The sequence below is a fragment of the Cheilinus undulatus genome, linkage group 18 (genome assembly GCF_018320785.1).
Source record: "Cheilinus undulatus linkage group 18, ASM1832078v1, whole genome shotgun sequence".
Classification (NCBI taxonomy): domain Eukaryota; kingdom Metazoa; phylum Chordata; class Actinopteri; order Labriformes; family Labridae; genus Cheilinus; species Cheilinus undulatus.
In genome coordinates, this window is record NC_054882.1 from 37978035 (window position 1) to 37997579 (window position 19545).

The 19545-nt window shown below is 39.1% G+C and overlaps 1 protein-coding gene across 1 annotated transcript in view; it reads right to left on the reverse strand.

Annotated features, from left to right (window-relative positions):
• Positions 1 to 19545, reverse strand: part of LOC121525923 (ovarian cancer G-protein coupled receptor 1) — a 34883-nt gene that overhangs the window by 1283 nt on the left and 14055 nt on the right. Inside the window, exons 2-6 of the mRNA XM_041812142.1 lie at positions 6856 to 7115; positions 3906 to 4055; positions 2960 to 3093; positions 2650 to 2872; positions 53 to 233 (exon numbers count right to left, since the gene is read on the reverse strand). Of these exons, the coding sequence (XP_041668076.1) occupies positions 53 to 233; positions 2650 to 2872; positions 2960 to 3093; positions 3906 to 4055; positions 6856 to 6954 (787 nt within the window). The 5' untranslated portion in view covers positions 6955 to 7115. The remainder of the gene's footprint in view (positions 1 to 52; positions 234 to 2649; positions 2873 to 2959; positions 3094 to 3905; positions 4056 to 6855; positions 7116 to 19545) is intronic.

A 19545-nucleotide genomic window follows, 5' to 3' on the forward strand; every position in this document is an offset into this window, starting at 1 on the left:
TTAGGACAAATACGCTTTTCCACTTAATTATACTCTAGAAAAGAATATTTACCTTCAATGAAGTGACAGTCGCTCTCCAGCAGGGTGCGCACTAACAGGAAGATGTGGTATGGGGAGAAGCAGATGAGGAAGATGAAGATGGTGCTGCTGACTAACTGCCTGACCCTGGACTTCTGATCCGGCTGAGTCCCAGCACTTCGACCCACAGCTCGAAGGACACACAGGTAGCTGATCTGAGGAGGAAGAAAATGGATCAAGATTATTTAAAGATAAATACCATAAAACTTCAAATAAAAGCTCATCAAAATTTAAGACAAAGACCAAGGAAAACAAATAAAGGAAGGTCTCTATGAGAGGCCCATATGCATGCAGTGTTGATCTTGTGGATCAAAAATAAAGGGAATAAAATCTGCAATACATTAAATAAAAGAAAATATGAGGTGTATGTTTAAACAACATAATTTAATGGTGAAAAACCAAAAAAAAGTGACAAACTAAAAAAATACAGATGTTGAGCATTGGCCATTTGGTTACTGGGATTTAAAGGGCTAACGTGGTAGAAACCACCTTGAAAAAATCTCACACTGTCTCAAACATCTGTAGAACACTCTAAGGCACTGATCATCAACTGGCGGCCCGGGGGCCATATCAGGCCCCCCAAAGTTTCCTGTCCGGCCCCCGAAAGATCATTAAATTCAGAAAAGGAGGAAAATTAGACGTTGTAGTTTTAAAAGTATCCTTTGGCTTTAAATGTGAGCAGCTGTTAAATCCATCCGACAAACAATTAACATTAAAATAATTATAGAATGACATTTGATCTGTTTTTACAAAAAATTACTGTCATAATTAGTAGATATTTTAAAAAGGGTTACGGTTGGCAGAAGTGCTGCAAAAATGACCAGATAAAGTGGTGAAAAAGGGTTAAAGAGAAGCAAAAATGGGTGATAAGCAGCAAAAAAGGTCAAAAAATTGGCAGAAAAAGATGTAAAAAGAGGTTAAATTGTGGCAAAAATTGGTAAAAGAGGAAAGCGGGAGCAAAAGTATAAAAAATTGGTTACAAATGACAAAAAATAGTGACATAAAGTAACGAAAATGGGTTCAAAGTCGCAAAAATAAAAGAAAAGTGGCAAAAATGGATAAAAGGATAAAACATGCAATAAAAGTAGTTCAAAAGGGGTTCAAATCTTGCAAAATTGAGTTAAAGAGGAGAAAAGGGGTTAAAAGTGTCTAAAATTAGTTAATACTAGCACTAAATTACTACTGTCTCTGGGATTGTCAGGGGCTCAGCCAATTTTGTTATCAGGCCTGTATCCTTGTGGTGCTGCATTAGATAATAGGGACAGATCTCACTGGTAATGACTAAAAATGTCATGCATTTTGATAGAAAAATACCAATTATACTACAGTATTATTTCAATCAGACCATAGTATTTGTTTCATTTTAATGTATTTGAAAGTCCGGCCCCCAAAGTTTCTACTGAGACTAAATCTGGCCCTCTTGCAAATGTACTTGATTACCCCTGCTCTAAGGTGTCATTAGATCTGTTGAGTGAAATCACAAATGGTGAATAAACCTCTGTCATTCTTGTATGTGTGTTCACATACATTTGGCCATCCCTGCATACATTGCGGCCACAGCTGGGCCAAAATCTGACTAGTCTCTAAAGTTAGCGATCCCAGCACTCATGTAAATGCTGTGTATGGTCATGCATACTGTAGGTTGAAAGGCATACATGCCATCCTCCACTCCTGGCAGTGGGGAATAGTTCTGAATATTTCCTGCTGTGTTCAAAATTTGGCTATGTCCAAAATCACCAATTCGTTCCCAACTCCCTATTCATTTTATACTGAACCAATGAGCCACGCCCAACAACGCCCTTTGAGTTTGTATGACATTTTGATAACTTTTTATCCTTAAAAGCTCTTCCTATTTTACACCAAAGAGGAAGTTCATTTGATGAACAGAGGAGGTGAAAAGGAAACAATCTTTGGAAATGGGCAAGAAAATTATAATTACCATTATGAAAAGGCTCAAAGTGAAGGAGTAAAACAAAAAACAGAAATCCAACAAATCTGAGTGACAAACTAGAACAACTGCCCAGCAGGTTACGCACCCATGGCCTTGCTCTCTGTTGTTATTGTACTGTTGTATGTCTTTTTCTGTCTAAAATACACTAGAGCAATAAAAAACAGACCAAAGCTGCCCACAGGCAGAAAGATGGTATATCTCCTAAGAGGACAAGGTCACTATGACTTCACCGTACATAAGGACACTGTGACCTTTGACATCCAGAATTAAATCAGCCCTCTCTTAAGTCAAAGTGTAGGTTTGCGCCCCAAATCCCAAAATCTTACACAAAGTCTTATTGGGCTATCCTTGAGTCAGAGTGGACATCTAAGTGAAGTTTGAAAAAATTCCAGAGTATTCTTGACATGTTGTGCCAAAAGAATGGCCAAGATGATTATCGTATAACCTCTGACCTGGGCTATCACCAGCATGGAGGTATAAGAGAGTCCTACAGCAATGCTACTAGGTAAAAAAAGACCCATGGGAACTAATGATAAAAAACATTTCCAGTGTAACAGACCATGAACTGAAACTGAATCTGCCTTTAAATGAATAATAAATAGAAATGTTTTAAAACACACCGATAGGATGCAGAGCGGGAACATGAATCCAACTGTGAAGCGGTAATAGTTGATAGGATACTCCCACGGCTTCATGGGGTAATGCTCAAAGCACACTGATTGGTTGTTGGGGCTTTGGCTCAGCTCTTTATGTTTGAAGAAAACCACACCCACAGCAATTTCTTTCAGCCAGATGATGGCGCTGACGAGCCACGCAGCACGCATAGAGCGCAGAGACGTGAATCTGGAGGGTAAAAATGGAAAGACCATATTGAACTGTGGGAGCAAGATCTAAATTAAGGTAGAGTTCGTGATGTCAGTGTAAAGTTACCTTAAAGGATGAACAACCGCCAGGTAGCGATCCAGGCTGATGCAGCAGAGGAAACCGATGCTGATGTAGATGTTCTCGTAGAGCAGGACGCCACACAGCTGACACAACCACTCCCTGTGACGCCAGTCATCATCCTGAATCAAAACATCAATATTTGTGATTAATCATGATTAATCACAAATATGCCCCACCTTTGAATTGTGTATCTTTTCCAACTTAATAAAGTTGGAAGGAAAGGAAAGCTAACAAGGACTACAACGTTTATGGGGAAGACTATCGATCATCAAAATCATCATCCAAAACGTGGCAACTGAGCCTGATGCTCACTTGTATCCGCGGGTGATGACGTAAAATTCAGTTGACCATGTTGTAGTTCGGTATAGCATGACGTTAGCTTTTTACTTTTGTCAGTTAGATTAACAAACCAGATATGATGCTTATAGTATAAATTTACAAAGATTATCTTTATGAACAAAACGTGTATGTTTCATAAACTTTTACTGAGCACAGATCTAATTTTCAGCAATAATCCAAAAACCCATTGAAAAATCCCATAGGCTTGACGCCGAGGGAACCCATGCGACACTAACTTCCAGGTCTGCCTGCAAAATTGGGCTACATCACGACTGCACCAGTCTATTATCTTCAATTTTGCCAATTCCACCGTGGATTTCTACACTGGATTAATATTGTTAACAAACAGGACTTGCTCAAAGTTTTGGAGCTCTTATCAGCATTTATCTGAGCAGCTGAAGAAGAAAACTGTCCTGAAGTAGCTGAACAGAGTGGTATGACCATGGCTTGATCCCGTGTTGCTGTTAGCGTCTTTGTTAACATTAGCAAAGATGTGCTTTGCCTGAAGGTGGAACTTAAACATTACAGTAAAGACAGAAACCCTTCACATCTCTAATAAGGACTGAAGAGTAAAAGAGTGGTTTAATTTTACCTGAAATATGTACTGCAGCCACAGCGGTAATGAAGCCAGGTACAACAGATCAGACACGGTGAGGTTCAGTAAATAAACTCCCAGCTCGTTCTTCTGCTTCAGCTGCACAGCAGCATGGTACAGAGAGTACAGGTTGGAGGGGACGCCGATCTGAAAGAAAGAAGATCAAATATTATCTTTGATTTCAGACATCTTTTTACTCTCGTCCCTTTACAAATATCTATCCATCCATTCATTAAGTGTTAAATAAGAATATTCATCATCACTATAGCAAAATCCCATCCAGAAGAATTAGTGATATGTCAACATGTGGTAAAAGCAGTCTTAACAAAGTTTAAGAAAGTGTTTCATGGTTTTTGAAAGGTTTTTGTGGACCTTTTCATGAAACATCAAATTTTAATAAAGTGCAAACATCTTTGAGCCATACGCAGTGAGAGGGAGGAGTAGGTGATTTCCAGTGTAACAAAGTTCACCATCTAGCCAGAAGCGTAACAAAGGCCACCAGATCTGCTTTATATTTAGGTAACTGTAGGTCAAAGGTTGGAACCCCCAAGCAAGCTGTTATAGCAGTGGGTCTGACTGGGACATCCATACTGTTAGAAATTGTTAATAGATTCCTGACCGAAGTTCATGTAAGGAAGAGCAGGACCACAACATGTGGCTGTATGTTGCTGGAGCCTGACGACACCTGTCACAGGTGGGATCAAAATTGCCTTAAATCTTGGTCAATTTAACTTTAGTAAGATGTGTGCCATGACTTAATTTACATTGTATTAGGCCGTGCTTAGAGCATACTGAAGACAAGTGAACTCGATGTAAGATCATCTCCCATTGGTGGGCTATAATTCCTATTTTGTAAAGTGGAGGGGTGCAATGAGAGGATGAAACCATGTAAAACAGAGATAGTACCCTTTATAGTAGGAGCAGGTTTTAGAAGTGTGTCAATGGGAATGGACTCTGGCAGGTTGGGAAAAATGGGATTGCCAAGACATTCCCTACAGACAAGTCTCTAAATAACCTGATGCCCAAAAAGGACCAGAAGAGGAAACCCTTGTCCAACAAAGAGGGGGGAACACAGGAGTAGCAGAAATTGGGGCAAATAAAGAAAAGGACTACAGTATTTGAAACTGGTTTCAAATTCTGATTGTTGTTTTGACAATGATGTTTGAAAGCATACATTTAAGCTTTGGCTATGTTCACACTGCAGTTAAACGGGACCTAAATCTAAGTTTTTTTGCTCACAAGTGACTCATCTGATTTTTTTTTGACAGTTTGAACAGCGCAAGCCACATTGAATCTGACCTCTTCGTATCAGATTCAGGCCACTCGCATATGTGGTTCTAAATCAGATACGTATCTAATCTTTTGGAAGTTGACTGCAGGTGAACAGGCAAACAAAAAAATTTGACCTGAGGAAAGATCAGAATTGAGCATTAAGGCGTGCACTGTGAACGTAGCCCTTACGTCGCACTTTCAAAACCAGTTTATGCCCATTATTACTTTGACACAGGATAGGACGGGGACTAAAAACCAATGTTAATATGATGGACTAAAACTATGACTAAAAATGTTTGTCAACTACCTTTTATTCATAAGATTCAAGTCAAGTCGTGTTAATACAGTCTACAAAAGAGAGTCACTGCCTCCTGATAAGTCTACATAATGCTACGATAACCACAAATACCTATTCTACTTTGGAAGATAAACAAGAACTCTCACTTCTGCTTTTTAATATAAAAAATGACACCAAGTTCTGAAAATCAGATTAAAATGGCACCTCACAACAAAATATGTCAAGAACCATGCCACAGTAGGTAATATTTCCTCTGACATATCTGCTGCCAAAAGCCAATTTATCTCAGCTTTTGTGTTTACCTGCTGCTGTTGTTGAAAATTGAGCTTTGGCTGCTTGGTAGGTGCAAAATATTAAACTTTGCTAAAACCAGAAATATTGATTCAGCCAATCAATTTGGTGGGGGTGTATCTGCAATTTTGGCAGATTTAGATTTCTGTTATTATGCAATGTTAACTTAAAGTATGACCAAAAACCTTTGTGAATTTCCTTTCCAAGTAACCCTACTTAGACAAACTGCCCAAAATGTGTTGCCAGAGACATTTCAGGGATTTTGAGTCAATCTGCACTGTAGATGGGTTAATTGCATTCAAATTTTTAATCAGATTTATCATGATGATGGATTAATCCAAATTAACGTGTTAATTTTGACAGCCCTAATGTAAACACATGTTCACACTGTATTCATTGACATTTCTCATCAAAAACTACAATTTCCCATTTTTATGTCACATTTGAACATATCACAACATAGAATAGAGTAATCTAATTTACTGAGGTCACCTGAATGCATCATATTTTCTGTCTTCAGCTCGTGAAGTTTGCTATTTAACCTCTATTTTGCCAAGTCTGCCACGGATTTCTACACTGGATTAATATTGTTAACAAACAGGACTGTCTCAAAGTTTTGGAGCACTTTTCAGCATTTATCTGAGCAGCTGAAGAAGAACACGTTTAAAGATTAATCACAAGCGTTAATGTGTTAATGTTAACAGCCCTAGAACTTACATGTTTTTTTTTTTGTTTTTGTTGAGTAAAACTAAATCTATAAAGGTTAGAAATGAGTAAAATGAGACTAAAACTAATGAGCATTTTACTCCTAAGACTATATCTAAAAAAGCCGTAACATTGGCGTAATATAATGAAGTCCTCAGACACTGACCACACCGTCATATTCTAAACACTGATACAATAACATGCTGCAGTTTGCAAACTCTAATGGCTGCATCTTCTCAGGAAGGACACGATCTCTCTACATCTTGAGATCTGACAATTTCCTTTCACATCGATCTAAATTTGGACCCAACCTTTATGGTGGGCTTTATCTCAGGTTCCACACAACTGAAGTGTGAAGTTCAGGTTTGTTAAAACACTCACCAGGAGTACGATGATGTAGACACAGGAGAAGAGGTACTGGTGGATCTCGTGGCTGATGGTGCAGTTCATCACGTCCTTCTCTGACATCGTGGTCACCATCACGCCACACGCTCTACTTCACCTTTAACAAGCACACCTTTGCGTTCATATTTTCAGACATCTTCACGCTACCACTGTTACCACAGCACTGGTCTTCATGGTTGTAGGAGGCTTCAGCTAGGACTTCATTTCTCCTCTCTGGTTGAATCTTGTAATTGTTCCTGAGGAAGAGAAGAAGTCATTTATTTAGTAAACTGGAGCATATTAATTGAGATTACCTTATGGAGAATATGAATGTCATCATCAGATACGATAACCAACAGCTTGTGAGAGAACTTCAAATCAAACTGCCAGTGATGCTGGAGGAAAATATGGGTCACTGAAAGTGTCAGATTCCTCTTTAAACCAAAATGTAGCTGCATTTATTCAGCGCAGCATAATTTAACCACTTTTATTGGTGAAGGTGAAGAAACAAACTTCCTGTTTAAACCACAAGTTCATCCTGTTCTAATGAGAATTTACATCACGTCAGTTAAAGTTTCACTCACTGTTTGAGTGATTAGAATCTGAAAAATTTGAGTGTTTATGCCTTTAGTCAGACCAGACAGTGGACAGTCAGACACATCGGAAGAGAGAGAGAGTGAGGTCTGACATGCAGTGAAAGGAATGGATTAAACCAAGGCTGCACATTTCAACGACAACAGCCTCTGTACATCAGGTATACAGACCGGAGGCTGTTTCCTCTGTCAAATCCATTCACCCAAGTTATCCCTCTGCTCATATTCCCCTTTACCCATTATTTGCATTTCCGTAATCCTTAACAGTTTCTGTGGGCACACTTTAATGTGTACTGAAAATGGTTTGATATCGAATAGGTGGGATGCCTTCATCAAGGCTGGTCTGTGTAGATGCAAAGCTTACTGTCATGCAGCATTTACTGCTAGTAAACAAAAACTATGGCTTAAGTGTACAAACCCATTCAAAAAGGTGGGTTGGTGTGTAAAAAGTAGATAAAAACAGAATGCAATGACTTACAAATCTCAAAAACCCATATTTCATTCACAATAGAATATAAACAAAATATCAGAGACTTTGTCTGGGTGGGAGCTTATGTTGCTCTAAAACCTCTGTATACTCAGAAGTGTAAGCTGTCACTAATGTAACCCCACACCAGCAGAAATGCAGGCTTTAAAGTGAGCTGATAACAAGCTGGATGGTCCCTCTCCTCTCTAGTCCACCTGACATGTCAGTGGTTCCAAAAAGAGTTTCATATTTTGATTCACCTGACCACAGAACAGTTTTCCAGTTTGCCTCAGCTGATTCTAAATGAGCTTTGGCCCAGAGAAGACGGCAGTGTTTCTGGATCATGTTTACATATGGCGCCTTCTTTGCATAATCTAGCTTTAACTTGCATTTGTGGATGACACAGCAAACTGTGTTGACAGACAGAGTTCCTGCATTGGTTAGGGCTGGCTGAATAGTAGGTTTATGCACGCCTGCAAGCCTCTGGAGGATCTGAATCTTTTGGTGGTATAATTTACTGTGTGGAATATTAATCTTCACAATTTTACATTGGGGAACATTTTTCTGAAAATTGTTTTACAATTTTTTCAGTTTTTCACTGACTCGTTAACCTCTGCACATCTTCACTTCTGCGAGACTACACCTCTCTTCAATGTTCCTTTTACACCCAGACATGTTGCCAATTAACCTGATTGGTTGCAAAGTGCCACTTACATTTCCAGGCTTTTGTTACCCTGTCTCTACTTTTCTGTGAAGTGTTGCTGCCATCAAATCCAAAATGTGCCAATATTTTCCTAAAATGGTAAAAATGTCTCAGTTTCAACATTTGATATGTTGTTTATGTCATTTTGCAAATAAATCATGGGTTTATGTGATTTTCAAATCACTGCAGTCTTTTTTATTGATATTTGGGTTGTACAGTTTAGACAGTTTGCATGAGTTTTCTAACAGTTTTTGATAATCTGAAACAAAAATACCCAAAATGTTCCTATGACTTACTGGTACTGATGTCCTTTGATTAAAGATTAAAATTCTGGTACTGCAGCAACAGGAGGCAATATCAGCTTGTTACTTTAAATGAGAAATGTTGTAATAATATAATATTTGGCCCTCAGTATTTTTGGTTGCATTTTTAGATTAGTGAACACACAAAGACAAGAATACACATTTAAACATGAACACAAGCATAATAATCAAAGTCTGTACAGTTTCAGGAACAGAAAGAGGCTTTCATGTACATGAATGTTCACTGTAAGAGTTTTTTTTATGTCCTTTTTATTTATGTTGTTTGTATAAAGCAGTAAGTGAGCGTGGGCTGGATCTATGGCCATCTTTTAAGTGCAATGTAGTTTCCTTTTTGGTGACCTCGTGCTCCAGTCAAATGGGATCAGATTTAAAGTGAAGCCTCTCAGTATAGACGGCTCTGCATTTCTTTGTTTTGGCGTCCGAGCATCTTCAGAATGGCTCCATAATGACACACTTTAAAAACATTTAGAGCCACTTTTACGCCACACACCGAAACCACAAGCATCGTCTGTCTTCCCCTCACACAGACTGCTCCTCTGGAGGATTCTGTCCGTCTTTTTTCTTCCTAAATAAACCACAGTCAGATTAAGGCACAGCTGGATAAACTGTGCATTCCTTTAGGGTCAAACTAAACCATGAATTTAACCCTTAGGTGCATTTTTAAAATCTTAACCAGGTGCCTAATTTCAGTTTGTAAAGTCGATATTTGCTCCACCTCGTGAGTAGCACAGAGGAGTGAACTCTGTAGTTTCCTGTTGCTGTGGTTCATTATCGCATCATTCAATCCAGACCCACCTTCTCTCACCCTTTCCTGTGTGGCTGATACATGCTAGAATGATCTCTGGCACATAACCATTACACAATGGCACAAGAAAATTTAATTTCTTGAGTCAGTACTTTGTAGAACCACCTTTCTCTGCAATTACAGCTGCAAGTCTTTTGGGGAATGTCTCTACCAACTTTGCACATCTAGAGACTGACATTTTTGCCCATTCCTCTTTGCAAAATAGCTCAAGCTCTGTCAGATTCGATGGAGAGCGTCTGTGAAAAGCAGTTTTCAAGTCTGGCCACAGATTCTCAATGGGATTTAGGTCTGGACTTTGACTGGGCCATTCTAACATTAATATGCTTCAATCTAATCCATTCCATTGTAGCTCTGGCTGTATGTTTAGGGTCATTGTCCTGCTGGAAGGTGAACCTCCACCCCAGTCTTAAGTCTTCTGCTGATTCTAACAGATTTTCCTCCAAGACTGCCCTGCATTTGGCTCTATCCATCTTGCATCCATCATCCCCACAGCATGATGCTGCCACCCCCATGTTTCACTGTGGGGATGGTGCGTCAGGGTGATGTGCAGTGTTGGTTTTCCACCACACACAGTGCCTTGTGTTTAGGCCAAAAAGTTCAATTTTGCTTTTTGCAGGTTTTACTCAAATTTTTGCTTTTGTAATAACTGGTAAATGGAGCATATGTGTCCTCCATTTGAAGCATAGCAAGAGCTAACAGCACTGTGTCTTAGACGTTCCTGTTTTTGCTGAGCAGTAAATATAACATTTTAGTGCACTCTGCATCAGACAAACTCTCAATTTTATTTAATTTTCAATACATTTTATTGGAATAAATAAAAATCATGATTGAGAATGTCTCTGATTTTCTTACTCGTGCTGGAGGTGACAGAGGAAGGAGCAGGTCCTTGCAGTCTTGTTATGCAGAGTGAATGCTGGTACTGAAGTGTAGTCAACTTAGGCTGGCCACACACTACAGGATTTTAAGCCCGATTTTAGTCAAGATTTGACCCCCCCGACGATTGTAGGGGCGTATACTGACTCGTCACAAATGATTATTTGTCTGAGTAGTCTGCATGTGTGTGGTGTCAACATGATTAATTTACTGCTCCAAATCGCGTTGTAGCCTCCCAGACCCTGAATCTCAAATATCAAACATGTTTGTTATTTAAGATTCTAGGTCGTAGTGCCGCTGATGGGGTAACTATCGGGGATCATACGTACTTTCACCGCTCACAACCATAAACACAACTGTACCGTAATTCCAGCCAGGATTTCCTCCTGTCTTTCCTTTGTTTTATGATTTTTGCTGCACCTGTAACCCATGCCAGGACCACCTGTTGTGGAGAGACAGCAAGACGCTATCAACAGACATCCGTGTTTTTTCTCACGTGATCACGGGAGGTCGTAGGCAGGTCGGCAGGTGTGTGATCTCCAGTGATTTGACAGTCTGGCTGAGTCATCTAGTGTGTGCGTTCAGAGGATTAAGGATAAAAAATCTTTGGACATTGTCCTGAAGTCTGTGGTCTCCCACGGCTTTAAAATAGTTTCAGATTTAAAAAATCGTCTAGTGTGTGGTTGGCCTTAGCAGAATGCTTTAAAATATTTTATACAAAATGAAGGTCCCAGTCTCCAAACCTACTGTCTGCAAGAGTACCAACACAACAAGAACAAACAGCAAGGCTCAGGTCATTTATAACTTAAATTCAACCCCAGAAGCAAGGATCAATAATTAAACAAATTACCTGAGATCAATACTGTTAACTATCTCCCTGAAGCAGCAGCCGCTCCGTGATCAGCAGCAGGCTGTAAATCAGACACCAGTGAGTGTCCTCATCACTACGAGCTACGCTGAAGTTTAACAGACATTTATCCAACTGACACATCATCCCTGGAGGGAATGCAGTCATGGCCTTCACCTTCATCATCCTCATCACCATCACCAATGCTGCATCCAGAGATTGTTACTGAAAAACAAGAGCCAGGGAAATTCCACTAGCGGGGTCTCCAAGGCTTTCTAACAAAAACTGAATATGAAAAAATATATCCTGGTGATCTTTAACTTAATCAAGTCTGATAATGTAGATTACTTTAAAACTATCAAGTGATACAGAGTAAAGTACATTACTTTAAAATTAAGCTGGTATGGCGCCAAAGCATGACTCTTTGTTAAGATCCTGAGAACTTCAAACAAACCACATGGTGTGTTTCAGTTTCACCACAAAGCAACAATTATGCATAACTTCCTGGAAGCAGAAGATGTTCAGTAAAGATATCAAATGATAAATGAGTGATATTACATTGTTAGAAAATCAGCTTAAATCTAAAAAAAGTTACACAAATCTACTGCATCCTTAAAGGTCACATATTATGCAAAATACACCTTTTCAGTGAGCTGACACACCAGATGGATGTGAAATACTTCCATAGACGGTGGCTGTGTCCGAAATAACTCCCCATTCACTATACACTATAAAGTGAATACGCCATTGTGTAGTGGTGTCCAAATTCTGAGTGAGCATTGTTATTCACTATATAGCGCACTCATTCTATCCCACAATGCATTGTGAAAAGTAGTGAACAACCGATGCTCACTAGCCCAGCAATATTTACCATAATGCATCACGGTTGCTGCTCTCAAACATGATGGACGAATGAGAGAAGTGCAGGAACACAGATAAAAACTTTATAAAATGCTTTTTTGGTTGTTGGTTTTGCCAAATCTGTATGAAAATACTAAGGATTCAAAATGGAATAACTTTTTTCCCCATGATGATTACAAGACATGAGACATCATCTTTATGCAAAAATAAGTGATAATACACACAAAAAATGTATTTTGTCATTATAGAGACAACTTTATCTTTTAGTATATTTATTTTTTGTGAAAAGACGTTACATTTTGTATCAGTTTTCATTGAAATTCTACTGTTAATTTCGATCCTCAGCTGTTGTCAAGGAAATATATGAGCTGTTGCTGCTACACGTTTTGAGACAGCAATGACGTCATCGCCCGCGGCCGGAGTAGTGTCTGAAATCATTTTTGTGTTTTGCACTTGAGTCCACTATATAGTCCACTATATGCTGCTCACTATAGAGTGGGTAGGGAGTAGGGAGTGAGTGACCGGTTTTGGAACCAGCCGATGTTTGGGAAGGGGCAGAGCCTTTGAAAAAGAACTTGGAGGGTGATTGGATGTACATTCTGTCTGTCACATCTTTTTGGGCCAATCAACAAAACATGTTATGTCGTAGTCGCCACCGAGAAGTAAACTCCATAGAGAGCTGCATAACGCGAACCATGGCGACTGTAGACATGTCAGTACATGACTTTCATTTTTGAAAAGAAAACAACCCACTGCTGTTCTCTGTTCTTCTTTTAATGAAGAAATGACGTCAAGTTCTGATAAAACTGGCGCTTTAGCAGCATCCACGTTGATGTCTTCCACCATTATTGCACCGGCCTCTTGTTGCTGCTTGCTTACGTCACGACTCCGCTGCACCTGAAAGTGCTGCCCCTCGACACTGATTGGTCCTGTCACTTTCTAACCAAACAGTTCAGACGGGAGCTTTGCGAGATGGATTCGCCAGCAAGAAACACGGAAACGGGTGAATCCATCTGCTTTGCAAGGTTACCTTTTCAAAATATGTGCCCCTGGCCTGCCCTCAGTTTTCCCCTCATGATGTCATGTGGGGAATTAGCCCCACCCCCAGGTTCAGTTGGCCCTCCCCACTTGAAACAAAGTTTCCCCCTCCTCTCCTGATCCTCCTCTCAGTCAGGAGAGCCACATTACATTAAGCCACATCCATTTCCTAAGAGGGGTGGAGTCAGAAACTCATTAACATTTAAAGCCACAGACACAGAAACGGCTCCTTCTTAGCAGGGCTGAAATAGAGAGGTTTTTAGATGTGCAAAAATCCAATACTGGATTGTTTTCTCAGAAACAAACTTCACAGTCATGTTTTGGGGACCTCTGAGAATAGTATAAACTTGTCTTAAAGGGGTAAAATATGTGACCTTTAATCACACTAACTAAAAGATAATCACTCCTATATGACCGTTCTATGCATGCAGTTCTTTTGCACCTGCAAATTTCTAAAGCACAATTTATCAGTGTTTATAAGACTGGTTTTCTGTGACCTGTATAATAACTAAAACTCTGCACAGGTAAACAGCCAGTAAAATGACGGGTGATTAAATGTTTGTACATGCATCAATCATAATTCAATTGAGCACACAGCTCTTCAACATTTCCCAAAGTCCTTATAAACATGTGGAGCAAAGAAACCTTAATACTTCATCATTTACAGCTAAATTATGAATTATCAAAACAATCACAGGAAAATCTCTCAAAGCATTCTTAAAGTATTGTGTTCTAAAACAGAGCAATGATACAGAGAAAGAGAGGATGTTATTTCCTGTTATTTGCACAGCGGTTAAAGATGTTATCACACCAACACCTCTGCACAAACATGACGAAAGATTCAGGATTTTATCAGACTTATGCTTAAGTTGTGCCTCTCTCTGCCCACTTCATTCTTCTCTGTTCCTCTATCCTCACTCACTGCTGAATTATCTGCTTATAATACATTTTAACACGTCTCTTTAGCATCTCAAAAAGATGCACATGTTAACATAAGGGTCATTTACAGACAGAGAGCAGAGGAGAGAAACAGCCATGTCTCCTGGGCCTTAAAAGATTCCTCCGTGACAGCCTCACAGATCTGCACAAACACCGAAACCTAAAAAAAAAATTCCAAACTATGAAAATATTAGAAATTACAGACAGCAGAATCACTGCTGATAATAAATGACAATGATATGATAAATAATAATTTAGTGAAAATATTTGATTCTAGGTGGACCCTGGTGTCTAAAATATTAGGGCTGAATGATTTTGGAAAATAATCTGATTGCAATTTTTCTTCTAATAATGCGAATGTGATTTGATATGCAGTTTTTCCTTAACTCTCTTTCAATCCTAAACAAGGGCTGAAAATTCTTTAAAAATATCTACTTCTGATGATTTGGACTCGTATTAAAAATTGGATATAATTGCTGCATTGAAGGGGTTTTGTTATTCTCATATTTAATAAGAAAACAGAACAAAAATGAAGGAAGGATTTTTTATAGACTATTCCAAAAAAAAAATAATTGGCACTTGAATGATTGTATATGTCATGCTTAGCATCTCTGCTGCAAAAAAAAAGTTTAAAACTGATATTTTGACACAAATTTCAGGTCAAAGGAATATTGCACCTTCTGAGATTTAAAAATTGCGGCAGGCTATATCGTGATTTAATCTAATTTTCAATTATTTGCCCAGCCCCACAACATATTCTGGGTCTTCCTCAAGGTCTACTCCCAACTGGATGTGCCTGGAAGACCTCCAAAGGAAGGCGTCCAGGAGGCCGTCCTGATCAGATAATGGAACCACGTCAACTGGCTCCTCCTCAGGGAGCAGAAGCTCTATTCCTAGTTCTCTTGGGATGTCTAAACTCCTGACCCTATCTTTACCCACAATTTCCACATAATCAGCAGGCAGAGATGACGGGAGAATGTGAGTTCTCACAGAAATAATATGTCAACAGTGGACTATCTTACCTTTTGGGGTTAATTAATCATCATTTCTGGTGTAAGTCAATGATATTATTGCTTCCACCATTGGGTGAGTAGATATCATATATATTATTATTATTATCATTATTATTATTATTATTATTATTATTATTATTATTATATAATATTGTATTTTACTCTATTTCAGTGGTTCTCAAATGGTCCGGCCTCAGGACCCACCAGTCTGTCTTGCAACAGATCGTGACCCAAGTTTCCAAACAATTTTCAACAACACGTTTAGTTAGTTGAATATGTTGTAGTTTGGAGCATGATTGGACCAAAACACCTCATATAAAAAGAAAAAAGACAAAACTTGCAAATGTTATACCCTCTTTCCCCATCATTATTTGTCTATTATTGCCAATTTTCCCAAGAACTTGTGAAATTACTTCTTTATCATGGGAAAAGTAGCCATTTATTGCAAGGAGAGGAGATAAATTAGTTGAAATATGGATCAAACGTTTGAATTTACCCGATTTTACAGTAGACAGGGTAAAATAAAAGGTATCGATGCATGTCCAATAAAGGCTTCAAGACTTTTGCCACCACTTTTTTCCAGACATCTAGTCACGATCCACTGAAAACTGCTCCGCGACCCACTTTTGGGTCCCAACCCACCAGTTGAAAACCACTGCTCTATTTGATACAAATTTCAGTCTGTTGACCGATTCATTTAGTTGCTTTTCATTCAATAATGACACAAAATTAATAAGAAAAAAATTAAAACACACTTTTCATTGCAGGCTTCTCAAGGGCCCCTCCCTAAGGGCCCGGGTAACCACTACCCCACCCAGCCGCCCTCCAGAGAAAACTCATTTTGTTTGCTTGTACCAAAATGAGCAATCTCATTCTTACAGTCATTACCCAGAGTTCCTGACCAAAGGTGAGGGTTTGGAGGTTGGTGGACCAGTAAAGCTCACCTCCTTCTTCACAACAATGGGCCGACGCTACTGCTGATGCTGCATCATTCCAGTCGTCAATCTCACGCTCCCACTGTTTTTCTTAAAACAATACACAACTGTAACTGTATGTTCCCATAATCAGCCCAGGCAGACAGACCACCTATAGACATATTGTCTCCGGCCCCCTGCTCTCAGCGCAGAGCATTAAAACTATAAAGGAAACAGAATTCCTACATTACTGATTAAATATCCCTAATGATGAACAACTGTTGCTTTAAGGTATTTTCTCTATAATCACCTCCTGATCCTTCATGACCAAATTATAATAACTTTCCAAGTGATAAAAAGTCATGATAAAGAAAATAACTTCCCTCCTGTATGTTTTCTTTCTTTCTGCTCTCAGGGGAAATCATCTTCATTAGTTCCAGCAGCCATAACTCATCCTCACCTCTGGTCATGTTTTGATTTACAGTCCGCTCCTGCGAGCGCTCTCCAACAGATCTGATTCATCGTCTGTACATCCATGAATCACGCTGACTTACTGTACATATCTGTCACTGTCCTGTTTATCTACCTGTGTCATATCGACTGAGAAACACGTGTTCTTCTTGAACACAACATGTGTGGAGGGAGGAGCACAATGCTGGACAGTCTGGCTGGATCCATCCATATAAGATGATGCTTCAGTGCTTCCAAACAGTCCCCATTAGATTATCATTTACTCTTAATTCAATAAAAGCTGCAAACTAGAAGTCAGTTAGTCAGTGAGAAGAAGACTGACAAGTAACTATTTTATTATTTGATACATTCTGTTGCACTTTTTCTAGCTGCAGCTTCTTTAACATGAAGATTTTGTCACTTTCCTGTAATAATGATCAATTCTTTGTGTTTTGGATGATTAGTTGGACAAAGACGTGACTCTAAAGCATGAAATCAGGCTCTGGAAAAAGTGTGTTGATCTAATTTGTTGGCAGTTTAAATACATGCAGAAATCACAAACAACTGAAAGTTATTCAAAAGTTTCAAAAAAGGCAGCACGTCTAGAAATTCAAGTTATGGAGGACAAAACCGTATGTATGCCACGTTCCAAATCATGATGCAAACTGGATTTTAGTGTCATAAACATTTGATTTCTTGTTTTCAGTCAAACTCATGGATGGTATTGTGTCTCAGGGCTCTTTGGATCACTGAAATCAATCTCAGACACCTGTGATCATTAGTTTTCCAGGTGAGCCCAATTAAAGGAAAACTACTTAAGAAGGACGTTCCACATTATTAAGCAGGCCACAGGTTTCAGCAATATGGGAAAGAAAAAGGATCTCTGCTGCTGAAAAGCCTCAAATAGTGCAATGCCTTGGACAAGGAATGAAACCATTAGATATTTCAGGAAACCTTAAGCATGATCATCGTACTGTGAAAAAATTTGTGGTAGATTCAGAGCACAGACGGGCTCATGCAGATAAAGGCATGAGCAAGTTTTCTACCAGACAAATTCATGGGATTAAGAGAGCAGCTGCTAAAATGCCATTGCAAAGCAACAAACAGGTATTTGAAGCTGCTGGTGCCTCTGGAGTCCCACCAACCTCAAGGTGTAGGATCCTCCAGAGGCTTGCAGTCGTGTATAAACCTACTATTCAGCCACCCCTAACCAATGCTCACAAGCAGAAATGGCTGCAGTGGGCCCAGAAATACATGTAGACTCATTTACAAACAGTCTTGTTTACTGATGAGTGCCGTCCAACCCTGGATGGTCCAGATGGATGGAGTAGTGGATGGTTGGTAGATGGCCACCATGTCACAACAAGGCTGTGACATCAGCAAAGAAGTGGCGGAGTCATGTTTTGGGCCGGAATCATGGGGAGAGACCCCTTTAGGGTCCCTGAAGGTATGAAAATGACCTTGGTGAAGAGTTTCTGACTGACCACTTTCTTCCGTGGTACAAAAAAAGGCCTTCTGTAGCAAAATTATCTTCATGCATGACAATGCTCCATCTCATGCTGCAAAGAATACCTCTGTGTCATTGGCTGCTATGGGCATAAAAGGAGAGAAAGTCATGGTGTGGCCCCCATCCTCCCCTGACCTCAACCCTATTGAGAACCTTTGGAGCATCCTCAAGCTAAAGATCTATGAGGGTGGGAGGCAGTTCACATCAAAACTGCAGCTCTGGGAGGATATTCTGACATCTTGCAAAGAAATTCAAGCACAAACTCTCCAAAAACTCACAAGTTCAATGGATGCAAGACTAGTGAAGGTGATATCAAAGAAGGGCTCCTATGTTAACATGGAACTTGGCCTGTTAAGATGTTTTTGATTGAAATAGCTTTGATTTCAATGAATATGACCTCCTAATGCTGCAAATTCAAAAAATGACCATTTTCAGTTCTTTACAGCCTATAAAATGTTTTGAAACTCTGTAGTGCATAATAATTTAGAACAGTGCATTTTAAATTTTTTTTCATTTTAGAAAAAAATAGTTATCATTGGGAGGTTTGTTCAATAAAATTTGAATTATGCTCTAACGGTTGATGACTTGAAAATTATACTGACTGTCATTTGCATCGACTATTTAGGAAAATCTGAGAAGATATCATTTGCATAATAATGTGGAACGCAATTTAAGTAAGAATTGGCTCATCTTAATACTTGGATAATACACGCGTACAGTCTGGGCCTGACGTTTGTAGAAAGCGTTTTAAGATAACTTTGTAAAGAGTTGGCACCATAGAAGGAAAAGGTGATTAACTGATTGAATGTGAAGCACATTGAACTGCCTTGTGTCTAAAATGTGTGATATAAATAAAGATTGACTTGATTTGATTTGACTTGCAGCCACTGAAGTGATGGCATCCATCATGACAGGCAGTTTTAAAATAGTATTATCATGAAGACACGATCAGAGAGGGCTATTTCAAAGACACTAAAACATGAAATAAAAAAACGTCGTAATAACGATGATAAAGGTGTTTGAGGGTTTTGAAAAAGAGAAAAATCAATGAGTAAAAATCTCTTAGAGATAACTTGTTGAGTTATGCCAGGCTAAAAGCAAATACAGGAGAAAATAAATATGCTTGTGAAAATATTGCTACAGCTGGTTTAGCTCAATAATAGCAGCAGCAACAAGGCTATTTCTGTTCCACTTTGTTCTGAACATTGGGACTAAAAACCTCCATCCAGAGAGGGGAGCTTTCCCCGGGACTTTCTAGAGGACAGAGCATTCAGACACCTTCACGTTTTCAGTTTTATTATCTTACAGCCTGATGTCTCAGTAAAAATATATCATTTACCTACACTCAGTGCCCC